This window comes from Apus apus, chromosome 7 (assembly GCF_020740795.1).
Source record: "Apus apus isolate bApuApu2 chromosome 7, bApuApu2.pri.cur, whole genome shotgun sequence".
Lineage (NCBI taxonomy): Eukaryota > Metazoa > Chordata > Aves > Apodiformes > Apodidae > Apus > Apus apus.
In genome coordinates, this window is record NC_067288.1 from 30,548,750 (window position 1) to 30,575,698 (window position 26,949).

Below are 26,949 nucleotides of genomic sequence, written 5' to 3' on the forward strand. Positions count from 1 at the left end.
AGCCACAAGCTGCTGCAGGACAGCGGTGGGGACCCTCAGAGGGACAAGGGAAGATGTTCAGATCCCTTTTCTGCAGTGACGTTGCCAGGGATTGTTTCTGCTGTGTCAGGACTCCCTTGGGACTTGCAGGGATTGCACAAGAACATCCTTTCCCGGGTTTCCAAGCCCAAGCACGGCTCCTCACTGCTTGTTTATTCGTGTTCATGGCGGTAAATCCCCCTTTCCCATGGCTTTGTTATCCAAACCAGAGGGTATGCGTCCGTATTGCTTATCAGAAAGGATGTCTCTTCCAAGCAATGCTGATACTTGGAAACAGGGGTCAGCCTGTAAAATATTTATTAGAAAATGTTCCGGAGTGGCTTATCTATTTTTGAGGCATAAGATCCATCTCATGAGTGAACCTGGAAGAGTGCCCTTCCTCTGGAAACTCTGCAGGGCATTAAGCACAATGAAACAAGGATGGAAACCCAGAAGAAAACACAAATGCCTGCTATTATAATGGATATAAACTTCCCTTGACTCAGAGAATGAAACAGCCAACGGCTAGAACAATATTTACACCATCTCAGCCAGGGAGTCCCTGCATGGAGCTGTGACATATCAGTCGGAAACACAGACCTGTCCTGCAGCCTGGCCACCAGCAAGGGGGGACCACAGGCTGCCAGGTCCCCCAGCCTGTGCCCCTGCTTGGGGGAGGTCCACTCTGCAGCACCAGCCCCAGGCTGACCTCTTCCACACATCAGAGATGGAGCAGCTGGAGGTGCCAACAACTGTGGCCGTGATAAGATCTTGCATTTTGTTTAAAACTCGAGCTCTGAAGCCTGGTGCAAGTATTGATTTCCTATAATAGTCTCTGAGAAGGGAGAAGCTCCAAGAGCCACAGGCTCTTGCACTGTGTGATGTCAAACTCTAAGGAGGAAAGCAGACCCATGACACATGCCAAACACGGAGCAAAATCCTTCAAAAAATAACTCTGCTGCTGCTTAGTGCTTATTTTACCCCAATAAAAACGCACTGACTGTGCCTCATCTTTGAGATAAGGAGAGACAGTCGTTGTCACAAGAACCAGAGTGGGTGTGAGCAGCAGGTCCCAGCCCTGTACATCACATCTCCTGCAGTTCAGTCTCCTGCAATTCCTCCCCTGGCAATGCAGCCCGTGATTTATTTTCATCATAATGAAATCCCAGAGAACAGCTTTGGGCTACAGGATTTGTGGTGGGAGAGAGGATGTGCTTCAGTGTCTCCCACAATGTACTAATTAATGTTCCAGGAATTGCTGGGAGCAGGTTTCAAAGGGACAATGAGTACTGCCAGCACCCCCCTCTCCCCAGCCAGTGCTGACAGCACCTTGGACCTGGGAAGAGTCTTGGATCACTGCTGGAACACAAAATACCACCCAGTCAAAAGTCGCTTCTTCCATTTTCAAGCCGGGAAACACTGGCCAGATCCACCCCACAAGCCTTGCTGTGAACTTGTGGCCAGCAGGCTTGTGGTGACACACAGCCACACAACCTTCCATCATTCCCATTACACTTCCCTAAGCCTTTCCTAGCTCTAGTGTAGCCTTTCAGAGGGGGGGACACTGGGGTCACAAGCCCAGCTCCCCCAGACCAAGTGTCACAGCACAGACTTGACACAGTTCCTTGCCTGTGGATGGGTCCCCCAGGAGGGAAGAGCACAGGGAGCTTGGTGGCCCCACGCTGAGGTTCCCGTGGGAAGGAATCAGCCCAGCACTGCACACTTCACACCTCACCTTGCACCAGCTCCCCCGGGAGCGAAGGAACAAGGAACAACCCCCCCTGGAGCCCGCTGCAGCTCCTCGCTTTGCTCTTGGGGCACAAAGCGGTTTCGGAGCAGCAGGAGGCTCCGGTCCCAGACTTCTAAGAAAACATAGAAAGAGGTCTCATAAGGAAAACACACTGTTCCAACCAAAGGCCATTTGCTGGCCTCAAGCACCAAGGTGCCCAGCTCACCCATAAAGGTCTATCACAACCATTTCTCCTCTCCTGCTATTTTTGGTTAAAATAAACTCTCGGCTGCTTTTTCCCGTTCCTCTCCAGCTTTCACCACCTCCCTGCCCGCCAGCAGAGAAGCAGGGAGCTCAGAGCCTGAGCATCCCCTTGCAGGTCGGAGGAGCTCCTACCCAGAAGGGAATTGCGCCGGTTTCCAGGGGCGAGGGAGGGGTGGGTTGTGCTGCCGGTGCTGCAGAGGGCAGCACGGACCTGCCGCGGCGCGCAGCCTGGCTCCGCTGCCGGCGGGGGAGAGGCGCGGCGGGACACCGCTCTGGCTGGGCAGCTATTTACAATTCATGAATTTGCTCTTTTTGAAATTCATCAGCTCCTGGAAGGGCTGCACGGCCTCCGGGTCGCCTCCGAGCAGCCCCGGCGGGGGAGCTGGAGCCAACGCGGGCAGCAGCGGAGCCACCGGCTCCGCCTGCCGCTCGGCAGCCCCGTTTCCCTTTCATGTGCCACTTTATCAAGCGGTGAATGGGGACGTCAAGCTGCTGATACCGAAATTAATCTGTCATCGTCAGATTTTTCCACCACTCCCTAAGCACAAGTTCCGGGAAACCTTTCTTTCCCCCCCCCCCCCCCCCCTCCTCGGAGGCAGCGCCTTCAAACGCAGCAGCGGATGGAGGAGGATGCCCAAAGCTCGCCGTGGTGGGGCAGCAGGCTCACAGCAGAGCTGGAACAGCTGCAGAGCTGGCAAGAGGCGACAGGCAGGTCCAAGGGACAGAGCCCGAAGGAAAACCCAAGCGTTGTGCCCCACGGTGGGAGCAGACTTCAATCACCCGGTGGGATGAGGGGCTCAGCCCCCTGGTCCTGCTCCTCCTCGGTCCCGCAGGCATGGGGTGCTGCCAGCCATGCTCCAGAGACAAAGCAGAAATGGCTCTGCTAACAATGAGGCTGAAAGCAAAGGTTTTGAAGGTCTAAAACCTCATTAGCATGGAAGCACCGTGCTTCTGCACCAGGAAGCACGTGGAGAGAGATGCAGGAGAAGCAAAGGAAAGCTGGGGAGGGACTTTTGACAAGGGCTTGTAGTGAGAGGACAAGGGGTAATGGATCAAAACTGGAAGAGGCAGATTTAGGTGAGACATGAGGTGGAAATTCTTTGCTGTGAGGGTGGGGAGAGCCTGGCCCAGGTTGCCCAGGGAAGCTGTGGCTGCCCCATCCCTGGCAGTGTTGAAGGGCAGGTTGGATGGGGCTTGGAGCAGCCTGGGCTGCTGGGAGGTGTCCCTGCCCACGCAGGGGGTTGGGACTGGATGATCTCCTAGGTCCCTTCCAAGCCAAACCTGAAGAACTGCCTGAAGACCAAATGCAAGAAGAGCCAATAGCTTGGGCAGGGAAGCAGCCCGACCACAAATCCACAATATTATGCATTTTATTTCAATTAACAAAACTACACATTTTCCAGGTTGCTTAAAGCACTCTGTAAAAACTGAACTTGACCTAAACAAACAAACAAAAAAAGGTATATATTTTAATAAGACCCAGGGACTATTTCTGGGACGTATGAGTAGGGCTTAGGAATTAAGGAGTACAAACCCACACACGCACACACACGCCCCCCGTAAACAGTGTTAGTGTTTGACACAGAGTTTGGTTTGAAAGCTGCAACCCCCCTTCTGGAAGGAGCCTTTACAAAATGCAACACTATAACTAAGCTGGAAAAGAAACCACGGACACATCTATCAGAAGAACAACATAAATATCACGTAAGAACCCCAGGTAAAAAGGACCTTAAAGTTGCAAAGTCAAGCACCCAGCCAGGACCAGGCCGGAGTTCCGACCATGTGTGTTAATTAATTAGTTTAAATGGAACAGCTCTGCAAGCAGGAACATTGCTTGGACCCACCAGCCCTTCTTTTCTTTATGTGAGCTGCTTACCAGTCACATTTTGCCATCCCAGTGCTTATTCCAAGAAGTGTGCCCCCTCCTTTTCATTTTTTTTTAATTTAAACTACATTTCCTTCCAGCATTCCAGCCTTGACAACCCCCAAACTTATTAAAAATGTTGTTTCAGTTCAAGTATGCAAAAAAAAATTATAAAAATCACCCAGAGCTGTTTCCTTGAGTCGTTTTCAGCACTTTTCATGTGCTACAGTGACTTCAGGTGCCCAGACACAGCAGCACACCAGGGATTTCCAGCCCCATTCCCAGCTGGACTGGGAAAATAAGGAAGAATTAATGGCACACCTCACCCCAGCTGAGGTACTGACTTGTCCTGGGAAACACAAGGAAGGGGAAGCAAAAGGCAAGGGCAGCTGGTGCTGTATTTGGTTCCCAACATGCCTGAAATGGTGCCAGGGATGGTTGGAGTTGCCCCTGGAGCTGCAGACAGCGGGGTGGGTGCACAGGGGCAGGCAGGCACGGGCATCAGTGAGTACCAGCTGCTCCCTGGGGTGGGAACTGTGAAGAACCAGCATCTCCCAGAGCAAACCAGAGCCCCAGATGCCTCGAAGCCTGCGCAGAGCCCCAGCCTCAGGAGCAGAGCAGCAGGGCCGGGCTTCAGTCGCACGGTTAACACAGGCACTGGATGCCTGTTCCATCAGCCATCCCACCCCTGCCACTTCCTAATTACCCTGTCACTTTGCAGCCCTAGCACTCTAACCACTGATGGGCAACTGTAGATGTTTAAGAGTCTGAGCTCAACGTGCTGCCTTGTCCAGGACAGGCTTTGTGCCAGGACCCATGAGGACTGCCAGCGGCTTTGGAAGCCTCCCTACTCTCTCCCTAACCTCTGCCCCTTCAGCAAAGGCAGCACCAGCAGATTTTTATCTTTTAGGGACAAAACTGGGAGTTTGAGCTCCATATCTACAAGCAGTTAATAACACAGGCATTTACTAGTCACTAGAGGTGAAAACCTCTGCATCTTCAGGTTCTTTTCCAAGCCCTGAGCACCACAGAACTTCTGGCCACACTTCTTCCAGCACAAGCCATTAATACTTCTCTGAACTGGTCCCTAGCATGCTCCAGTTTATTCCTCCATCCCATACTGGTTCCCATTCTCCTTGCACTGGTAAGAGTCTGACAGCTGGCTCCCCCCAGGCACAGCATGGGGCAAGCACCTCACTGCCTGCTTTTGCTCTGCAAAGCCAAATATTTGCATTAGTGTGTGACAAGCAGATCTTTCCAAGTGGGATAATCCCTGGAAGAATCCATCTCATCCAAGAGATGTGCCCCACCCCAACAGTGCAGGGAAGAGCAGGCCTGCCCAGCTCACAGGAACTGGAAGCAGAAATGCACTGTCCCTCCAAGGGCCTTTCCCATCTCCCCATGGCACCTGAGCAGTCAAAAAACCGAATTAACTGTAACAAAAGGGTTGGACGGAGGAAATGGGCAGAAGTGAAGGAAGCCAGAGGGGCTGTAAGAGGCAGGAGCTGGCTGTGAGTCTGGCACCTTTGGGGACTCAGGACAGGAGCACTCCCTTCTCCTGCAACTCGCCTGAGAAATCCCATTTTTACATTCCCCTGTACTTAACAAACAGCTGGAGAACCTACTGAGGACGTGTTACTGCTTCTGCTAAAGCCTTATTTGTTGCCAGCAGCCTCCTCCCCATCCTGGCCACGCTTCCTGCCCAGGGCAGAGGTTTGCTGGGGAGTTGCAGGGCTGTGCTAACAACCTCAGGCAAAGTTCAATGCAATTACAGATGGTGGAATGAAATCTTTTTTAAAATCAGCTTTGGTTCCTTCCCACCGACACCTCATTTCAAGTTGGATGCAAGAAGAAGACTCCAGGGGCTGGGCACGTGCTGCCTGATGGAGCTCCCTGCACACAGCAGGTAAACAGGAACTGCCCCACGTCAGCTCTGCCCCTTCCTGACCTCTGAACGGGTGACTTTGCAACCTTAATGCTCTGCTGGCAGGTTTCTACGTGCTGGAGTGTCGCACAAGATACACAACCCTCCCCCCGGGAATAACTACACCCTATGAAAGAGTTCACAAACGCTCTGCTCCGTGTCACCGCTTGGTGGAAACATGCTAGGGACGGGGTGCTGGAGAAGCAGGGTAGGTCCAAGAGGTCTCCTGATGGAGGGTGACGTGTGGTCCTCTGCTCTCCACCCGGCTCAGGGTCCCAGCTGAGGCCACCAGTGTCACTCCTGAGCCTCCTTGCGAGCCAGCTTATAAACCTCCGTCGGCCCGTCCACGTGGGTGATGGTGGTGGTCAGCTGAAGCTCTTCCCCACTGTTTACCCCCAGGTCACCTGGGAAACCAAGTTACTCCGTTAGCCTGGTCTCAGAATAAAATATTTCACAATGAGAAAGCTAAAGGTCTGCTTTATCCCTTTGTGCTGGCTTGGGCTGGGACAGAGTTGATTTTCTCTGTAGCAGCTTCTCACGCCACTGGTGAGTAGGCTGGGGGTGTACAAGAAGTTGGAGGGGACACAGCTGGGACAGCTGATCCCAACTGGCCATAGGGATGTTCCACACCTTATGAGGGTCATGCTTATCAGGTAAAGCTTGGGAAGAAGGAGGAAGAGGGGGACATTCAGCATTTGTCTTCCCAAGTCACTGTTCAGCGTGATGGAGCCCTGGAGATGGCTGAACACCTGCCTGCCAAAGGGAAGGAGTGAACCAATTCCTTCTTTTGCTTTGCTTGTGCATGGCTTCTGCTTCACAGACTGAATTGTTTTTATCTCAAACTACAAACTGTCTCACTTCTACCCTTCCTGATCTCTCCCCATCCCACAGGGAGGAAGTGAGCAAGTGGCTGTGTGGGGCTTAGTTGCTGGCTGAGGTTAAACCACAACATCCCTCCAGGCTTACAGGAGGTACCCGAGCTATGGACTAGGCAGCACTTCTATAAATGCTTTTCTTTACAGCTATTTAGCTACACGGATATCAGCAAAAGACAATTTCTGTGCCACTGAAGACTACGGATAAAGGAATCCAAAAGCACCTCCAATCTCCACGTGCCCAGGTTTTTGTTTTCTCTCTCCTCATCCCTCCATTTGAGCTACACAATCAACACTGGGCAATGCTAAAAAGCAGAAGAACCACCTAGAAGGTTTTAAGACAGCCTCGGCTAAATGCTCCAACCTGTCTAATCTAGACATCAATTAAAATGTCTGCCAGGAAAACCAAACCATCATCTGCACAACGTTTCAATGTGCTGAACCTGCGCTTTGGCAAAAAAAAAACAAACAGACCCAACACTTGCACAAAAAGGTATCACCCCCCTCTTGCTATCACTGTCTTCCCAGGGGAGCCTTCAGATCATGTAGAGGCATTTACTGTCTTCCCAGGGGAGCCTTCAGATCACGTAGAGGCATTTACCATTGGACTGGTCTTCACCGTAGTTCTTGTGCGACGGCGCGTAGAGGAACATCAGGGCGAAGACGTAGAGGTTCCACATCCCGTAGATGCCGGTGAAGAAGGCGCTGTTCACCTGGATCGTGATGGCCCCCCACTTCCAGTGGCCTTCGGTCACCTGCCCAGGGGAAAGCAGAGACACACGGGCCTGTCAGCACCAGCAGGTTCTGTAAAAACACAGGAGCGATCCCCTAAGGCTCCCAACTTGGAGGGAATCGGCAGGAATTCAACAGGATGGAGTAAGTGGAGTATAAGAGAGTCAGTGACACAGGAGTCAGGGCAGGGTTGGCCTCTTTAGCCTTTATTTGCAGGGAAAAAATGGTCCTTACAACACAAGTGCATCAGGTTTTCTTTGACTCTGATTAACCACTCTTCAACACGACAAAATCTCTCCCACTCTGCAATATACCCCTGCCATAACAGATGTGCTCCTCAAAGATTGCCACGCAAAGGGCACCACCCAGGAGACAACTAGTTAGACCTGCAAGCATCAGTCTGCCATAAATAGACCTTGGATAGAAGGAAAACCAGCATGAATAACATGGAAAGCTGATGGGCTGCTGCCTTGGCAGAGGGTCCTGGCTGACAGCACCAGCCCTAGACACCCAGAGGTTTGTCAAGATTCACAAAAACACCATCAATATTAATATGACTTCGATCATCAATATTAATAGTCCTTGAAGATACACAGACTGTTCAGGCTGAAATGCTGGCTTGCCATGAAAGAAAGACAGAAGAGGGAGAGATGAAAGCTAAACCAGGCTGGAAAGAGCGGCTGGACAAGACTGTTTGTGTTATGCCCTTGTGATTATGACTATGATACATGATTATGGTCATCAGCACACAACGATGAATCTAAGTGCCAAGTGGCATTCCTCAAACCATTGCTTCAGGCTTAACAGATTTTTCAGCCTGGAGTTGTTCAGCCTGGAGAAGAGAAGGCTCCAGGGAGACCTTAGAGCACCTTCCAGTGCCTGAAGGGGCTCCAGGAAAGCTGGGGAGGGGCTTGGGACAAGGGCAGGGAGTGAGAGGACAAGGAGTAATGGATCAAAACTGGAAGAGGGAGATTGAGGTGAGACATTAGGAGGAAATTCTTTATTCTGAGGGTGGTGAGACCCTGGCCCAGGTTGCCCAGAGAAGCTGTGGCTGCCCCATCCCTGGCAGTGCTGAAGGGCAGGTTGGATGGGGCTTGGAGCAACCTGGACTGGTGGGAGGTGTCCGTGCCCATGCAGGGGGTTGGGACTAGATGATCTTTAATGTCCCTTCCAACCCAAACCATTCTATGGTTCTATGATTAAGAGCAAAATAATCTGCTGCTGTGTTTTGCACAGGGACCCACCCTGTACCCCAAAGCTGAAGTGGTGCAGGGAGGGAGAAGCTGCTGCTGCACCTGTAATCCTGGACCTTCAGCTCTCCTGAAGCTACAAGCTGCTTATGCTTAGGAACAACCAGAAATGACACCTCTGAAACAGAGGCAAACTTAAAAGTCAGTTGGAACAAACCGAAGCACGTTTAAGCAGTGACCTAAGCTCATTTCAGCAGAGACTGCAGCAGAGCTCAGAACAAACAGGTCCCAATTCTTCTGGGAACAGCAGGGTTGCAAAGTCAGCCCAGGGAAGGCTGAATTGTGTTATTTCTCCATGGGCACACAAAGGCATTGGATTCTTTCAATGTGCACAGAACATTTTCCTCCTCCTGGGTTCTCAGGAAGGACTGAACCGTGTTGGCTGGTGCTGCCAAGAGCAGAGCCCCAGCCCTGCCCTGAGCCACCGGGGGGGCTTCAGCCTCAGCCACTTCATGGCAGTGCTTCAAAGAAGTGAAAATGGCTTATTGGAAAGAAACTTGTTAGCAAATCTGCTTATAACAGGCACGTCTTGACTGAAGAGCAAGCTGGCTGATGTTGTCAGCAGCCAGGGAGCTGCAGACTGCTGCTCTCAGAGGGGGCAGCTTCAGCACTCACCTGGCTGACGATGAAGAAGATGATGGTCATGGCTGCACAAGCCAGGGTGATGAGCATCAGGAACTTGAACCTAAAAATCAGCCCCTGTGTAAGAGAAAAGTCACTGGTCACATTCACAGAATCCACAAAACCTGGTTTTGGTTTTAGCATACACAAGTATTAAAAAAAATAAAAGTCAAGAAAAAGGAGGGGGGGGAAAAAAAAAAAGGCCCAACCCACAAAACCCCAAAGCAAAACAACCTCCACCCACTGCCCTGGCCAGCCCATACTCTCCGCTCCCCACACGTCTGCGTTCCTCCCGGGTGCTCCGAGCGGGGCGTGCGTGTCTGGGCAGCTCTTGCTTTCCATGACATTGGTTTCTGTGCCTGATTTACCACGAGTGAACGTGGAAGAGGAGGCAGGTCAGCGCGCGCCGCGGGTTTCGCCCGCCCGCCAGCCCGGCAGCTCCCAGCCCCGCTACAGCAAACATCTGTGGGGAGCTTGCACGGCTCAGCAAGAGCAGCTGCTGATCCACAGCGGCTTCTGAGTCCCTCCCAGGCTAATCCTCACCTCCTCTGGCCAGGAGGACACCGTAGCAATTCCCAACGCCTGGCACAACTCCGCTAGCCAGGACAGAAGGACACGGATTGTAGGGCAGAGGGTGGCAGGGGACCCAGGCTGGCAGTCTGGCTGCAGACACTCCTGCCTTGCACTGCTCTTAGAGTTTTACTTACAGCTTTCTTTTCATTTTGTGTGTTGGGTTTTTTTTAAACCTGTTTCTGGAATTTTGGTGGAAATGTCAGCCTGTGCTTAATTGCTGTGCCACCCTGCGACAACAAATGACTATTAATTTAACTCTTCCAGACCAGATTTGTGCCTGCCAGATGTTTGTACATGGAGCTCGGCCACCGCAGCTCCACAAGAGGAGCTGAAGTCCTGTGCCTCTTGCTAAAGGGGAAGGGGGAAAGAAAAACCAGCTCAATATCACCTTCTGATCCAGGCAAGTCCGAAGTGCTGTTTTTTTTATATGCTCTCCTGACAGGTGAAACCTGGGCTGATTAAATCAGAAGTGACCATTGTTTGACAGGACAACACAGGTGATGAATATTTACACACCCATGGGAACAACAGGTCCTCTCATGTCCATCACTTAAAAGTGAGCTCCTCGTGTTTGGCAGCAGCCAGGGACAGCTAGGACAGAAGTAACGTACCAAACCATGGGCTGAGCTTCTCCCATTTGGGTCCTGGTGGGACAGTTTCCCCTCCTGCAACCTGGTTAGGAAAACCCCCCCAAAATCTGGATTCACACCATGGAACAGGGTGGTCTTGGCAATACTTTCCATTCAACACAATAACTGGTATTACAGGAGGAGAAATGAGGGTATGGGGAACTGATAGGCTTACCCCCCAGAGTAATTTAGACTGTGATTTGGGCTGTTTTCTTCTGTCCTCCAGCACTGTCCAGTGAGCTGGTAGATGGCAGCCACTCACAGGGCAGGGGAGCTACCCAACATACCTCCTGAGTTTAAAACACTGCACTGGGACTAGAGACCCAACTCCATAAGAAACTTCATGGCAGTCAAACAAAAAAGGTTGTGGGGGATTTGAGCAACACAGGAAAGCCCAGACAGATCAGCTCTTCCAGCTCAGGACTAGATGGGTAGAGAAGGTCTCAGTATGGACTTCAGGGTCAAAAATAAAAGAGCCTGTGCAACCAGGAGGGACATCACCTCATAATGAAGGCGGCGAGCCTTGCTCATGGCTGGGAGGCTCGACTGCTTTCCACTGATGTTTCTGAACACTTGAAAGACCATGAAACACAGGAAGAGGAAATAGAGACACAGGCAGATCCCTGCCACTATAATAAAGGCCATCTGGGCAGTGCATGTTAAGAGAAAACGCCACGAGCGGAAGAGAAATCAGAGCACACGGTGCTTGGTGCTTATTTTACCATCATCCCAAAGAGCATAATTAACCTCCTGGTGAATTAACCTCCTGGTGGGAAGCAGCCCCCCAGGATGGCAGCCTGCCTGGGAGTGGGGCTGTGCTGGGGCAGGGACCACGGGCCCTCACATCCCCCTCAGAGTACTTGGCGTGGCAGTCAGCAGGGATAACCCACGGGAATGGCTGCCTGGTTGGAATCTGCAAAGTTCTGGGAAGCTGTTCCCAGCCAGCAGCATCTCTGGAGAGGCTCCTGTCAGGGGGAGCTGGTGGTCAAAATGAAGGCAGGGACACAGCCCTCCCATGGGAGCTGGCAGCTGGATGGAGCAAATAATGGGAATGCCTCAGCAAGGTGTGCTCCAGGAATGGCAGCACGCAGAGCAGATGCCACCACAGCTGGGGACAGTGGAGCAGAGCAGGTGCTGCTGGAGCCACCAGGCTCTGGGGTTGTTGTGGTGACACCCGGGACACATATCTCCTGTGCTTCCCTCCAAAGCTCTGACATCTTGAGGGGAGGTTCAGTTCCATGGTGACTGCTCTGAGAATAGCACCAGTCCCTAGAGATACCCAGCCCCTGAACCTGCCAGGACTAGAGAAGAGAAGGCTCCAGGGAGACCTTAGAGCACCTTCCAGTGCCTGAAGGGGCTCCAGGAAAGCTGGGGAGGGACTTGGGACAAGGGCAGGGAGGGATGGGAGCAGGGGGAAGGGTTTCCAGCTGGAATAGGGAGATGGAAATGAGATGTGAGGGAGAAATTCTGTGCTGTGAGGGTGGTGAGACCCTGTCCCAGGCTGCCCAGGGAAGCTGTGGCTGCCCCATCCCTGGCAGTGTTGAAGGGCAGGTTGGATGGGGCTTGGAGCAGCCTGGGCTGGTGGGAGGTGTCCCTGCCCATGCAGGGGGTTGGATCTAGATGATCTTTAAGGTCCCTTCCCAACCCAAACCATTTCATAGTTCTATGACTGCTTCTCCCCACAGCACCCGAGCCCCCTCCCACCCCTGGCCTGCTAAAAGGAGGTTGTTTCCCCACCCCCTGCAGGTGCCTGACAGGAGAAGAACACCCCCCTCTCCTGCAGACACAGCCAGAGCCTGCCCCAAGCCACGTGAAGGATACAGCCAGCTCCGTGCCAACCTCGGTGGTCCAGATGCTGTAGAAGGGGTTCTTCAGCTGCACGCCCCTGGGAAGAGCAGAGAGAACAGGGAGCTGCCACAGCAGCCAAGCAGCTCCCAGAGCCCCACACAGGCTCTGCAGCCTGGACACAGCCACCCACGCTGCTTCCCACACAGAGGAGGAGGAGGAGACAGGGTGGGAAGCGTTTCTTTATGGTCCTGTGGGACAGAACACACTGCTGGGCAACACCAGCACAGCTCATGAGATGGGGCTGCGTGTCCAGCCACGGGGCTAAACTGCTGGTCCCTGCTGCAGGAGGTGGCTGGGGAGGGGCACCCCGGGAAGAGGCACCCCAGGACCATTGCTGCACCCACCTCTCACACATATCGAAGATGAAGAGGCAGAAGGAGCCAACAGCGATGGGTCCAACCTGCTTCCAGTACCCTGAGAGACGATTCCGCTCATTCTGGTCCTAATCCCAGGGTCAAGGGGTGGGAGGAGAAGGAAAAGCTGGTTAGCCTGAAGCCCCCTCGGGTCATGGTTTCCAACACTCAGGACACAGAAGGGAGCTGCCAGGTTTGGCAGCAAGCAGGGCTGGAAGCCACTATCCCTCCTGTGTCGTACTCACCATCATGTGCTCCCCGCAGAAGATGATCCAGAAGGACAGCAGCATGGCATAGAAGATGCCTTGTCGAATGTCTCCAAAGAGCAACATCCAAGTCCAGTCAAATCCGATGGAAAACCACTCCACAGGGATGTTAATGAATGTCATGGAAATTCCCAGAGCAAAGATGACCCTGGAGAGGCAGAAACACCATCTCTTTTATTGGTTGGCGAGGCAAGGACACGGGGCCTCGAAACCAAAGCTGTGTGTGCGGAGCAACAGGAGGAAACCTGGCACTGGATGGGCAAGGGTGGTGGGATGTCTCCTCCTGCCAGCAACCCCCCTGGGGCTAGGCCCCCTGAGAAGCCACGGGGAAACACAGCTACTCGTTCTCCATGGGTTTAATGGGATAGAAAAGAGAAGCTATGGAGGTCTCCTGCTCTCAGGGTGGAGGGAAGGGATGGAGAAGAGACCAACCCTCTCTTCCCAACCGTGGGCTCTGCCTGGGAGCAGTGGCCACCTCGGTCAGAGTCCTGTTGCTTGAGGGTCACCCTAGGCAGGACACGAGCCCCTACTCACTTCTCCAGCAGGACAGGAGGGCGTGTCATCAGCGTGATCCGTCTCCAGTACCAGACCATGATGATTAAAATGCTGGGGGTGAGGAAGGTCTTCATGGCAAACCACACTTTGGTAAAGCCCCCATTTTGGTGGATACCCTAAAGAAAACCAAGGCGTGGGGTTTAACACCATTACTCCTCCCAGGAGCTGGCAGGAGGCACCCGGGCGGCCGCACACGGAAGCTCACGGAGATGCAACTACTCTTGGCAAGACAAGGTTTGTCCAACAGAGGGAAAGGCAGCAAGTGCCTGCTCAGCACCCAGGCCATCCGAGGTGGCTTCACAAGCCCTGAAAACAACCACCACCACCCACAGCAGGAGAGAGGGGAGCGCTCTGACGCAGCCTGGAAAAAGCTGGCAGGATTGCTCTCAGACGAGCGGCGGGATGCTCGTGAAGCCAAGTCACCACTGGTGGGAAGAGCATCGGCCAAATTAATGCGTGTCTCCAGACACAGGCCCTCCCACCGCCGTCTGCAGCCACCACAGCTGGCTGGCTCGCTCCTCCCGCTGAGAGGGACAGTGCTGGGAGGTTTTCCAGCTGGGAGCATCCCTGGCCACCAAGCCTCAAGTGAGGGCAGGAATGAGGATAGCTGAGAGCCACCCCAAACACCTGGTGATGGCCACCTCCAAGACAAGCCATGTCCCCCCTGAACCTTACTGTTCTGCTCCTCCTTAGCTCCTATGTGAGAGAGCTTAATCTGGTGGAGGACCCTGCACCCAAGCTGGACTGTGCTGGGGAGGACACAGGGAAGTTCTTGGAGCTGTGGGAAGAGCCTGGCTCTGGAGGTGCTCACAGGGCAGTGAGGGAGGGTGGCACTGCCCAAGGCTTGTGCAGGGCTCCTCAGAAGACAGCAGGCAAAGAGGGCACCCCCCAGGAAGGGGGAAAGTCAGATTTGCAGGGAGGGGCTACCCAAGATGAAGAGCAGGACCTTGCTGTGGATGGTGGAGGAGATCAAGAAGAGAGCTGCAGCAATGCCGGGCAGGCACCACAGGCAGCAGCAGGATGGACACTCACCACCAGGCGGATATCCTTGATCTCCCCGATGCCCACGTTGATGCCCTTCCTCTCGTTGACAGGGAGGCGGATGTTGATGAGGTAGTACTTGTGGGCCACGCTCCCAATCTCCATGAAGGGCAGGAACTCGCAGTCATAGTGACGCCCTTCCGAGTCCAGGGTCTGGTGAAAGGGCACAGAGCAGCAAGGTCAGCCCCGGGAGGACCGGCAAGGTCAGCCCCGGGAGGACCAGCAGAGCCTCCACCCTGAGGATCTGCAAAGGTCTTGCTGGCACCAAGAGCTTGCTGGTTAATTCCAGCCATCACCTGGGCAGAGTCTGTGCAAGTCTGCAGAACATCAGGGGGTTTGGGGACAGTTTTGCTCAGGTTTATGATTGCTTTGGGTCATTCAGCCAACAGCATTGGCACTCAAGCAGGCTCATGTCTTGGGCTCTTAAATGTGTTTAAAGACAAGGGATCTGAGCTTCCTCCCTCAACAAGCACAACATGAGTCAAAACTGAACACACAATGTTCTCACATGTGTCTTGCTCTGGAGTTTCTCAAGTCCTGTTCTACTGGCAGTGCTCCCCTCCACACCCCCTACCTACCTACAGCCTTTGGGTGGCTGTAGGGAAGTGTCCAGGGCCTGCTGGAAGAGTAAGGGGGTGCTGAAGGGGGTTGGGAGATGGGATGCAAGACACAGAGCTGTAAAACATGGCATGGTAAGGAGACACCAGATGGATTTAAGCAGAGGAATTACTCTGCAGTACAAACACCTTCACTGGAACAAGATGCTCTGATCTCACTGCTAGCTGTTCTCTCTGCTCCTAAGCTTGGTGGCTGGGGGCATTGAGAAGTCATTTTAAGAAACTCTTGCCCCACCTCTCCAGGTTTTTGAGTGCTTCAGTGTCCCTGACGGGCTGTCTCCTCACCAGTCCTGAAGAAGAAGGTTCTGTCCATCGTGGAAGAACAATATGGAAAGGTCCAAATTCTCTTGGATGATTTGGGGTATACAAATCTCAAAGGATCAAAGGAAAGCTCCAGCCTGACCACAGCTGCAGAAGACAACACCTCTGCAACACCTCACACCTTTTCTTCCTTAGTTTTAACCCTACCTCTGAATTCATTCCCTCCTCCTGTATCACCAAACAGAACCAGCTGCTTGTGGAGCTCCTTAGGCTTCCAGAGCTTCTGAGCCAAGAGAAAGCTGACACGTTTCAAAGCAATGACTGGGCAGCTCAGAAGCACCAGGAAGGAAAGGAGAAGCACGAGTCCCACCCCAACCCCTCATCTCTCTGCCTCCAGCACCAGCAGAACCCCTTACTTTTGGTGAGCCAAAGGTGCACTTCAGCTTCCTGATCTCGATGGCACGTGCTATTTCCTTCCAGTCATCAAAGTCTGTGTCACGATAGGCCAGGGACACGTCCAGGGTGATCTCTGCATTCTCTTCTGCAAGGGGAAGGGGACAGGCTTGTTAGAGGGGAATGGTTTGAAACTGAGAGAGGGGAGATGTAGGTGAGATATGAGGAAGAAATTCTTCACTGTGAGGGTGGTGAGGAACTGGGATGGGTTGCCCAGGGAGGTTTTTAAGGCCAGGTTGGATGAGGTTTTGTGCAGCCTGGTCTGGTGTCTCCCTGCTCATGGCAGGGGGGTTGGAACTGGATGATCTTTAAAGTCCCTTCCAACCTTGATGATTCTATGATTCTGTGACTGGTGCAGAACAGCAGAGGGGTGGAAGAGCCTCCCAGCACTGGAGGGCCTCCGAGAGGCACACAGCTCCAGAAGGGAGTGGAAACTATACAGAGCACATTATCCTTTCCAAAACATTTCTCTCCTCTGAAGTGGAGGAGAAATAATTTTCCTGGCCATAAAGGTCTGACATCTTTCTAACACATGACTTGGAGCCCCTGGGAGGGCTGTGGGGGAAGAGCCTGGCTTATTCACAGAGCACCAGAAGCAACAATTCATATAGAACTGGAACCCAGAGAGCTGCAGGGCCAGAGAGAGAGCCAAAAAACAACCCATCCTGGGCTGGGCAGGGACACAAGATGACAGGCTTCAGTGCAGGCTTCCTGCAGGTAACCCAAGGTAGGCACTAGGTCCTTCTGCTTCAAGGAACAACTCTATTGCATCATAGGATTTGCTTTAAACCCACCCTAAAAATAGTGCTTAGGTACAGAAAACCACAAAAGAGATGAAATATACAACTGTCATAGGGAAATGAACTGTATAAAGGAGAAACTATGCAAGTAATGATACATTTGTTCCTTCAGATGTGATGGCAGAAGTCATCTGTAAACACAACCTTATGTTTCTTATGGCTGTGGGCTCACCAAAAGCCCAACATCTTGAATAGAAAGGTTCAGAACATGCCCCTCAAAGATGTGCTCTACCAGAAAGAGTTGATCCAAAAGGACATCACAGAGGTCTTTGGGTGGGATGAAAAGGGAGGAGGCAGGGAAAAACACTGCTGGGAAAAGTCAAAATACATCACCAAAAGTACCAACGGCTGCAAAATTGCCCACAAGTAGGATCCTCTGCTCTGCAAAGATAAGCCAGGGTTTCCAGAGGAACAAGGAAACACTACATAAAGTTCCTTTAAAAAGAACATTCAAACACTGAAGTTTAGCTGTGCTGGATTTGCTGGAAAATCCTGGGGAATGACTGCAGATGGTGGAGCTGATGTTTTCTACATGTATTATTTAGCTCAAGCCATCCTACAGGAGGCTTCTGAAGACCTCCCCAGCCCCCTGCAGCACTGACCTGTTCCTGCCTTTACAGATGGACCAACTGGCACGTCAGGAAATCCACACATGGAGTTTGTGTGCCCAGGGAAGGTCACCACATTAAACCCAGGTGGAAACAGCTCATCCTCTCCTGAGCACACTCATGGTAACAGTATGGGGTGCAACTGCTTCTAAATATGCTCCTGCAAGGGTGCTGCCAAGAGGTCATCACTGCAAGGAGGAAAAGGGGCTGGAACAGACTCATTTAGGTGCCAGAACTGAGCAAGGTCATGAAGACAGGAGTTACAGTTGGAGCCTGCCAGGCAGCAACACACAAACATGCTTTATAAGCCCAAGGCAAGTCTGTACCAGCCCCACCAGATGCTGAATCCTCCTGCTTACCAGGCACAGATCCCAGGGAAGGCCCCAGAAGAGGAACGTTCTGAAATGAGCAGGCTACAACCCAGCCTCTTCTCCTCGACCACCAAACTCCAAGAGCTGCAGCCATTGGAAAAGTGTTGGAAGATGCCCACAGAGCCACCCACCGTTGGAGAATGACTTCCCAGTGACATTTCTGTTGGGATATGTGGCAGCATGCCCATCCAAGCTGGTGGGAAGGGGCATGGATGCTATCTCTGGTTCAGAGCCACTATTCATAGTGCTCGGAGGTGGCTCTGTTATGCCTTCATGTGGATGCATTCAGATTTCTCTGAGCATTTTTTCTCTGCACACATGATCTACACCATCCAGCTTGACACCAAGCTCCTCTCCACAGCAGCCATTAGTTTCGTTTCCATGAAGCTTTAATTTGCCATCTCAGATCTGCTATTTAGAAGACCAGCAAAACAGATAAATGGGAATGTAAGGTTGAACTTGGCCCGGCTAAAAAGAACTACAAACTTCATTTCAGAAGCCATAAAACCAACTGGAATGCTCGGGATTAAATCCAACAAAACCAGCTTTCAGTATTTCATCTTTGCAATCCAAATGTTGCTGCTGCCAAGGAGTATGAAAAGCAGAAGGCAGGAGATACATCAGTGCCTGCTTTTCCAGAGCAACGGGTTCCAACTGCACTTTGAGCTTCCATCAGTCTCTTTGTTGGGACAATATCTCCCATTCACATGGAGTTTTGCACAAAACCCCTTCAGGATTGTCAGCATAAAATATGAGGTGTCTTCTGAGGAGCAGCTGAGGGAGCTGGGGGTGTCCAGCCTGGAGACCAGGAGGTGAGGGGAGACCTGCTGGCTCTGCAGCTGCCTGAGAGGAGGTTGGAGCCAGGGGGGTCGGGCTCTGCTCCCCAGGAACAAGGGATGGGACAAGAGGAAACGGCCTCAAGTTGTGCCAGGGGAGGTTGAGATTGGATATTAGAAGAAAATTCTTCATTAAAAGAGTTATTAAGCAGTGACACAGGCTGCCCAGGGAAGTGGTTCAATCACCATCCCTGGAGGTGTTTAGAAGACATGTAGATGTTGTGCTGATGGACACGGTTTAAGGACTGGAGTTAGCAGAGCTGGGTGAATGGTTGGTAGAATTAGGTTATGGTTGGATTCAACCTTAAAAGGTATTTTCCAACCAGAACAATTCTGTGAGATAGAGATATATCTATATATCCATGTCAGCTCACTCTCACCTGTCATTAGCAAACCCCCTCGTCCATGAGGAGCAGGAGGACAGTGACACACCATTGGCAGAGAACTGCTTTTTAAGAAGATTCATGACTTATTCACATCAATAGCAAAACGTCAGGAGGTGAACAGACAACCCGGGGCTGGGTGCCCTTCTGTGCACAGCATCCACACCCCCAGAGTCCTCTGGACACCGAGGGCAGTGCCTGTGCACCTCTGTGCGGGAGGAGAGAAGCAGCAGCTGATGTTCCACCACACCTGGCTTCAAGATAAAAGGTCTTATTTACCATCAAAACAGCAGATGGGAGGAGTGAACAGGAGGCAAGAGACTGGCAGCCAAGCCAGTTTTTACTTCTGGAAGTGCTGAGAAAGCAGAGTATTTTAATTATTCTGAGCCACGGCAGAAGAGGAAGAATACGTGCAAGGGAGGAGAAAAAGCTACTGCAGAGCTGTGCTCAGCTTCCCAGATGCTAACATGTTCAAGGAAAGCAATCGTTCAGCTCCTCCATGCATGTTCATCAAGATTGTCCAGAACTTCCCAACAACAGAGGGTAGAAATAAGTAGGTAGAAATCTCAGTACCAGGAGATGCAACTGCCCGTGCAGTTTTGGTAGATACCATCTATTCATGTGGAGCCTGGTAAATCCCCTCTGACATGAGCAGTGACAGCTTCACCAGAATCATATTGAAAACCCTACAAGGTGACTATGCATTCAGTGATGACCAACTTGGAGAAGACATGCTCCTGCTGGGGTTCCCAGCTTGGAGCTTCCTCAAAGACTCTCCATTCACAGGGACATGAGATGCCCCAGAGCAGGTCAGATCTATGACCCCTCTCTACAGAACTCCCTGGTACCTGACACACACTGAGCACCACCAACACATTTTTCTACCTTCAGTGCTGAAGATCTTCCCCATGATCCACTTCCTAGTGTGATATTAGCAGAAGACACCCTCACTCCCATTAGGATGGTCTAAAAATAGAGAAGCTGTTCAGAAGACAGCTCCGTGCCAGCTGCATGCTAACACAGCTGCCTGGAAAGGAGTCTGTGTAAGCAAAGAGAAGAAGAGCTGGAATCATTTGCAGCACACTTCCATGCTTCACCAGCTCTCTAAAATTACAAAACCAACCAAGAGACCCAAACTGGATGAATCTGAGCAGGCATTGGCAGCACTTGACTGTTCACAGTCGCCTCCCAACTGCAGGGAAACCACAAGTTGTTCTCACTTACTAATGTTTTAAGTTCACTAAAAATAAAAAGAGAAGAAAACAAGTAGGTTTGGGTGGGGTTTTTTAAGTCTGAAAATTGGTAAAGGTCCCTCCATGCTCTCATACCACCTGATAAAGGTGTCACCACCCAGAGCCCAGCAGAGTGGAACCCCCTCCCTCCAGACACAGCATCCCAGGATGTCCATCCAGTGCTCAGCAATTCCAGGTCTACTTTTCCAGCAGGTGACACTGAGGCAGGGCCAGCTCTGGGGCTCCTGCAGCCTGTGGCTGTGAGGGGACAAGCAGCTCCTGGCTCCCCGTGCCAGCCAAGGAGAGACCCCACAGGATTATTTCTGGGCAGGCAGCAGGTCACGCTGCGAAGCAACTCCAAGGGAAGGGCTCATGGTCCCTGTTCAGAACACTGCAGCTTGCCAAATGCAGGTGGCCCAGAACCACAGCAGCAGGCCAGCCCAAAGAAACAGATAAAATATATTTAAAAAAGAAAAATCCCCTCCAAGCTCACAGCACATCCTCCCACCCTTCTCTGGGGCATCCTCCCCATGAGAGCCCAGCAGCAAGATCTACCAACAGAAACAAGTAAAGCAAAGCAGCCATGAATTTTTAAAGTGGATCTGATGTGCAGGAGCACAGGCAGCTGCTCCACCTGCCCAGGAAAAGGGATGTCACCCTGCTACCAGCCACCCCATCCCTGGATGGCCACAGTGCTGCTCTGCCAGGGGGAAGGGGACGGATCCAGGAGCCAGCTTGGCTGCCCATCCTGTCTGGGAGCTGGGACTGTCCTTCTGAGGGCAGGTGCTGTTTTAGAGAACAGTCCTTGAAGAGCTGAATGGCCCCAAGAGTGTTCCTCAGAGCCAACCATGGGAACCAGACCTGGGTGTGCAGCAAGGGAGTGAACCCTTCAGCTTCAAAAGAAGCCTTTGGTGCACAGGAGAGCTCCTGGGGCTGGAAACCAGAGCATGGCTGCTGCTTCAGTTTAATAATTGAATGCACAATGCATTAAAGAAGGACAGACAGCTTGGGCACAGAAACAGCCTCTTCCTCAGAGAAACTGCAGGTCTGAGTCTCTCCCAGCTTCCCATGAAGGATGAACAGGAGGGGAGCAGCCCAGCCTCTGAACATCTGCAGCTTGAAGACATCTGCATTTCAAAACCAATTCTAAACATCTGCTTTTTGAAGATCCAAGGGAAGTTCCCAAGGCAGCCTGGTCTGGTGGGAGGTGGGAGATGCCCCTGCCCATGGCAGGGGGGTTGACCTGGATCTCTAAGGTCCCTCTAACCCAAACCATTCTATGATTGCTTTTCACATCTTTAGTGTTGCCTCTTCAGAGGAGCTGATTCCAATTACTTGATCAATGAAGCTCTTAACACAAACACAAAGTCAGCAGCAGATACAGACACATATGCAATGATTTTTGGCTTAACCAGGTCGATTTTTATTTAATCTGTTACAACACAAACTAGCAAGAGCTGAGTTACTCACTAGCTTCAGATTTTACACTTCATTTGCATCTGCCTTCAGCTTGGCACAAAGTGCAGGAAAACAGCCTTTAAAATGCTCTCTGCAGTCAATGAAGTGAAACCTTCAAGATGTGCCAAGTAAGCTCACACCAGGAGAAGTATTCATGTCCCTCTGTCTCCAAATGCTTCTTATAAACAAAATCCACCAGCAGCCACTTAACTGATAATGACCAGAAACCAAGTCTCTCCCAGCTGCAGAAGGGGTGGGGCTCACCCCAAACCTTGCTTTTATTACTCACTGGGAGGCCCCAGACAAGCTTTCCTGCTTTTCCATCTCAAAGTAGTTCCTACTTTTGAAGGACACGGTCACTGAACAGCCCAAAAAATGACCCCAAGAAAGGAGACTCTGTCAAAAGCTTATTTAGCATTTCAGGAACCTGCTCCTGGGTGCTCAGCCAGTTACTGACTCCAGCTCAGCCCTTGGACTTTAAAAGCCTGAGAACAAAGTGTTATTTCTCTAAACACCATCACGACATCTCCAAGAAGCTGAGGCCTTAATAAAGTCACCCAGCTACTCTGGCTGTGTTTTAGAGATAATTACAGGGATAAGAATACCCACGTAGGCTTGACACAGCCTCATTTTTAACTTATCTTGCTGATGAGACACGAAACAGCTGGGAAGGAACAGGTCCACGCTGAGCAGGCAAAGCAAGGAGGGGAAGGTGAAGCTGTCACGAGAGCTTCAGCACCTGGAAGGTGCCCTGGCAGCAGTCCCTGGGAGCAGACTGCACCCACATCTGGTAGCCCACATCCCCAGCCCAGCAGCCACCTTCTCAAACAGATTTGCTCCCTGCTCTGATCCACCCCAGGATGTGAACACTCAGACCAGCCAAGCTGCAGCCAGAGGGAGAGCTGCAGCAGCCCCAGTACAGACCAGTCTGAACAGTGAATTGTGTAGCCACTGACTGGTGATACTTGCTGGAGAGGGGATTTTCCCCACACACTTCAAAACACAAACACAGGTACAACTCTTCAGCAAGAGGCTGCTCAGCCTTGCCCTTGCTGCTCCCAAGATAAATGTGCAGGTTTTTTTGCAGGGCTATTTTTGAGTTGGGGTTTGGTTTGGTTTTTTTTGTAGTTTTGTTTTTCATATTTTATCTTCTTCCAGGTACTAAGGGTGAATCTCAGTAAAACAGCTGTTTCCACAGTTCCTGTACAGTTCTTCAGTTAATTGGGACCACTGTAGTTTCAAGGCCAGAAGGTACTTTCCATCTGCAAGTATCCAACCTTAGCAAAAAATGTACCTCACAACAACTGATGGAAAGCAGGGCAACTACTTCAGCTCCCCAGCAACCAACCATAGCCCAGAGAGGCTGAAGTTGTTATTATGACCAAGGGTCAGTAAACAAACACCAGCTCTTCTGCAACTGGTCCCTGATGGGGAGTGTGTGTTTGAAAACTCAGATAGGAGCAACCCTTGCATGAGGAGCTCATAAGAAACTTATGGATCAATAATTTAATTTACTAAGTACTTTTGCTTGCAGGTTGGAAACTCATCACACAAAACGTTCTGGCAAACATGGAGCAACACACCATGGATGAAAGTCGTGAGCACTGGGAAACTGGTACCCAGGTCAAGTCTTTGTATAAAAGATTTTTTTGGGCAGAGAGGTGATGTGCTGCCTCCAGAAGGGATGTCCCCACTCCCCATCTGCTTCAGCAGATCTTCAGTGGTGGCCCTGGCACTCACACAGCAGTGACCAACTCAACCTGCTAAGGGGTCAGAGAGCTTGTCCAGCCAAACCTGAGGAGGCTGCACCATGCAGCTCCTGGCCAGCCAACAGAAGGGATGGGAACAGGCAGGAGCAGGAGGCAGCTGCAAACTGGTGCTGTGCACTCTGCACCCTGGAATATCTTGAGAAGCAGCCTGAAACCCAGGAACTAGGCTGGATTTAAAGCCAGGTAGCTGCTGGTGGTCTACATACAGAGTCACAGAATCACCTTGGTTGGAAAAGACCATCTAGTCCAACCACCAACCTAATACTGACAAGTCCTTAACTAAACCACAGCCCTAAGTGCTATGTCTATGCAACTCTTAAATCCCTCCAGGGATGGAGACTCCACTACTGCCTTGGACAGCCTGTTCCAATGCCTGACAACCCTTTCAGTGAAGAAATTCTTCCTCACATCCAATCTAAACCTCCCCTGGTGCAACTTGAGGCCATTACCTCTTGTCCTGTTGCTTGTAACTTCATTGAACAGACCGATCCCACGTCTTCACAGCCTCCTTCAAGGGTTCAACAAGGGAACCTGCTCATCATCTGCTTACCTGCTCACTAGTGCAGCACGAGCAGCTCTCCATGCAGAGATACACCCTGACAGGTCTCACTACCGATTCCCCCCTTAGAAGGTGCTCCTGCATCACCTCCCTGCATGCAGGCACCGCCGCGCTCAACACGCAGCGCAGGAGAAAAAGCAACTTCAAGACAAACCCCTTGGGAAAGAAGACCCCAGCCAGCACCTAAGGAATGATGGACTTACTCAGGTCGTTGTCCATCTTGAAGGCGATGTCCAGCTGCATGATGAAGAGCATGAACTGGAACCAGGGGCTCATCTCCTTCTTGGGGAGGGGGATGTGGACGGCAAACACGATGTCGTTGGCCTCGATCTGCCTGCTCACCGCCTCCTCAAAGTCCTTCAGCTTATCGCAGGGGTTGTTTCCCCAGGGCACCAGCCACTTGGTTTTGTGGTGGTTTTTCCTCACATCAATGCACTTCACCGACGTGTAAGGAACAGCTGTAGTGGGGCTGGGAGCTGCAAATGGAAGAGAACCACATTTTCAGCATCTTTGGGTATCTCACGTAGTGTCTTCCCCACCAAAATAAGCAGCTCCCTGTTCAGCTCTTTGAAGGCCAAACAAATGCATGGAATGATTCTCCTTCACAGCTCCTTGATCCTGCAGTTAAGTAATTAAGTTCATTAGGTCTACAGACTTACATTGCTGACTTTGTAGTGGGGTGAAATTAGGATCAGCTGAGACTGCCAGTTCAGTCTCAGCCACCTCAGTTACACCAAGATCACACAGAAAGTTACTGGCACCTTTTCCTGTGCCTACACTCTTCTAGCTTGCTCACTCGAGCAAATCCACTTGCAAAGCACGTGGCCATCACAAACCCAGAGAAATGAACTAATCCTACACCCCATGGTCCTGCAGAGCAGGGCCAGGAGCACTGCAGGGATGTGAGCCACACGTTCCCTTGGGCAGGGAGCTCTGAAGCGCTGCTGAACCACGCTATGACTGCTTAAAAATCCTTGGTAATGGCAGAGAGCAGCACCACTTCTCATCTCACCCAGCCCAGGGTCACCACCCACACCTGCCATCTGCAAGCTTGCTGTGGGAACCATCTCAGCCTCACCAAAAGCCCCAACATGGAAAACACAGGGCAAGGAGGACACCTCCATGATCCTTCTCCCAGTGCTGCTAACCAGAGAGAAGCATCCTGCCTGGAGGTACTGCTTTCTCTTGCTGGAAGTCAGGTGTGAACTCAGGACTATTACAACTAGAGATTTGTGTCTTCTTCTCCCCACAGGTTTTCTCTGAGATACTGAGGGAAAAGAACTTGGCTCTGAAACACCCCCCAGACTCTGCCCCATCCCCATCACCACAGCAAGTGACAGGCTTTGTGCCCGTGCACAAGGTGACCCTTTTCATTGTGTCACATCCCAGATCAGGGAACTAAAACTATGGAGGGTTATACTGCTTGGGTTCCACGTTGGTGAGGGGTCAGAAACTGAAGTACAAGTAGGGATGGAAGCAGAAAAGAAATGCACCCCACCTTCAGCCAGAATCACAGCATAAACCACCTTCAATTCTGAGGGAAAGAAAAGGCTCTTACAAACTCCAGTCTATTGCCAGCAGAGTTCTCCCCATGCAAGGACTTCTTACCACAGCTCTCCTGCCCTGTTTCCTGTATCATCTGAGAAATCAATATTTTATTGCATCACAGAACTGGCAGACCAGGGAAGGGAGCAGAGCTGGAGATGCTCCAGTTTCTCATCTCCTCAGTATGATCTGAGGGGCTTCCACGGGTCAGAAAGTCCAATGACCAGAAGGTCAATAATTGCCCTGTCCCTTTATGGGTCTGTTCCCATTTTGCCATAGGAAGAAGTGGTTTTTTGCACAACAGCCAGCTCAGCACATTTTGACACCCAGAGCATGTCTCTGCAGCTCAACCAGAGCTTTCCTGCTTTCTGAAGGATCACCAGGAAGGTACCACTGGACACACTGCAGCCAATTCCTTCCAGCTTCACAGGTTTGGGGAAGCAGGTGGAGCAGGGAAACTTCTTTTTAAGCTGTTAAAGAGTTCAACTCTCCTGTTTTCACTAGAATGTGAAGAAATGAAAAGTTCTTGTGAAATGGCATTCATGAAAAACCCCAAGCTATCCAGGCCTTTGAAAATTGAAAATAAGGCCTGCAATTAAAACAAACAAACAAACAAACCATACCCACCAACTGAACTGAACCACGCAATGATGCTCTGATGCCAGGGAGAAGCACTGAAGTGTTCCTACAGCAGGAGTTAAAGCAGCAGCAGCTCACAGAGCAACAGGTCTGCAGGCAGAGGGAACATCAGAGGACCTAATGCCCAAGTCTCCAGGGAAAGGGCACCAGGATGGCCGTGCAGCAGTGGGGTAAAGCAGCAGGCTCCTGCTGAGGGCTGTTTGCACCTTGTCCCCATCCTCATGCTGCCATGAGGCATGCCAGGGCAGACCACAGCCCACCAAAACACAGGCAGGAACATCCTCCCTGCACACTGCAAGTGTTCAGAGGATAAAAACAAGCCCAAAGTGAGCGATGGCCACTCAGCTTCCCCCAGGGCAGAGGCAGCTCCGGGCAGCCCCGTTACACCCAGATGATTCAGAGCTGGCCAGAGCATCACAGCAGCAGCTCTGCTGCTCCTCAGGCTCCCAGCCAGGAGCCCTGCACTGCACCCTCACCAGAAGGTGACATCTGTGCTCCCTCCTGCAGGCAGGGGAGAGGTGACTCAACCTGCCAGCTGGGAGGAAGTTATTAAAAAGCAGTTGTTTATAAAAAAATTGCAAAAATGCAGTTTTGTTTTTTTTTTTTGACAGCAGAAAGTTTCTTCCAGCTGAGAAGGCACAAAGGCTGGGCTAAAAGGGAAGGGGTTAGCTAACCCCAGGTCCATGCCCTGCTCCTGCCACAGCTCAGATACAGATGCTGGCCAGATGACACAGCACTGCTCCATCTCCAGCAGCCCTCCAGGACCACAGAAAGCTCAGACCCTACAGCAGCACCCCCCCCCAAAAAAAAAAAAAGAACAAATCATTGGCACAGCAAAAAGAAACAGCAAAACAGAACTAAGTAAAGCATTCAACA

General features: G+C 51.5%; 1 protein-coding gene across 1 annotated transcript in view; it reads right to left on the minus strand.

Moving 5' to 3' along the window:
* Positions 1-3,365: 3,365 nt before the first annotated feature.
* WLS (Wnt ligand secretion mediator) overlaps positions 3,366-26,949 on the minus strand; it is a 34,503-nt gene continuing 10,919 nt past the window's right edge. Inside the window, exons 2-12 of the mRNA XM_051625516.1 lie at positions 24,093-24,365; positions 15,837-15,961; positions 14,534-14,695; positions 13,481-13,617; positions 12,926-13,094; positions 12,672-12,769; positions 12,301-12,364; positions 10,981-11,124; positions 9,272-9,355; positions 7,276-7,429; positions 3,366-6,203 (exon numbers count right to left, since the gene is read on the minus strand). Coding sequence (XP_051481476.1) covers positions 6,094-6,203; positions 7,276-7,429; positions 9,272-9,355; positions 10,981-11,124; positions 12,301-12,364; positions 12,672-12,769; positions 12,926-13,094; positions 13,481-13,617; positions 14,534-14,695; positions 15,837-15,961; positions 24,093-24,365 — 1,520 coding nt within the window. The 3' untranslated portion in view covers positions 3,366-6,093. The remainder of the gene's footprint in view (positions 6,204-7,275; positions 7,430-9,271; positions 9,356-10,980; positions 11,125-12,300; positions 12,365-12,671; positions 12,770-12,925; positions 13,095-13,480; positions 13,618-14,533; positions 14,696-15,836; positions 15,962-24,092; positions 24,366-26,949) is intronic.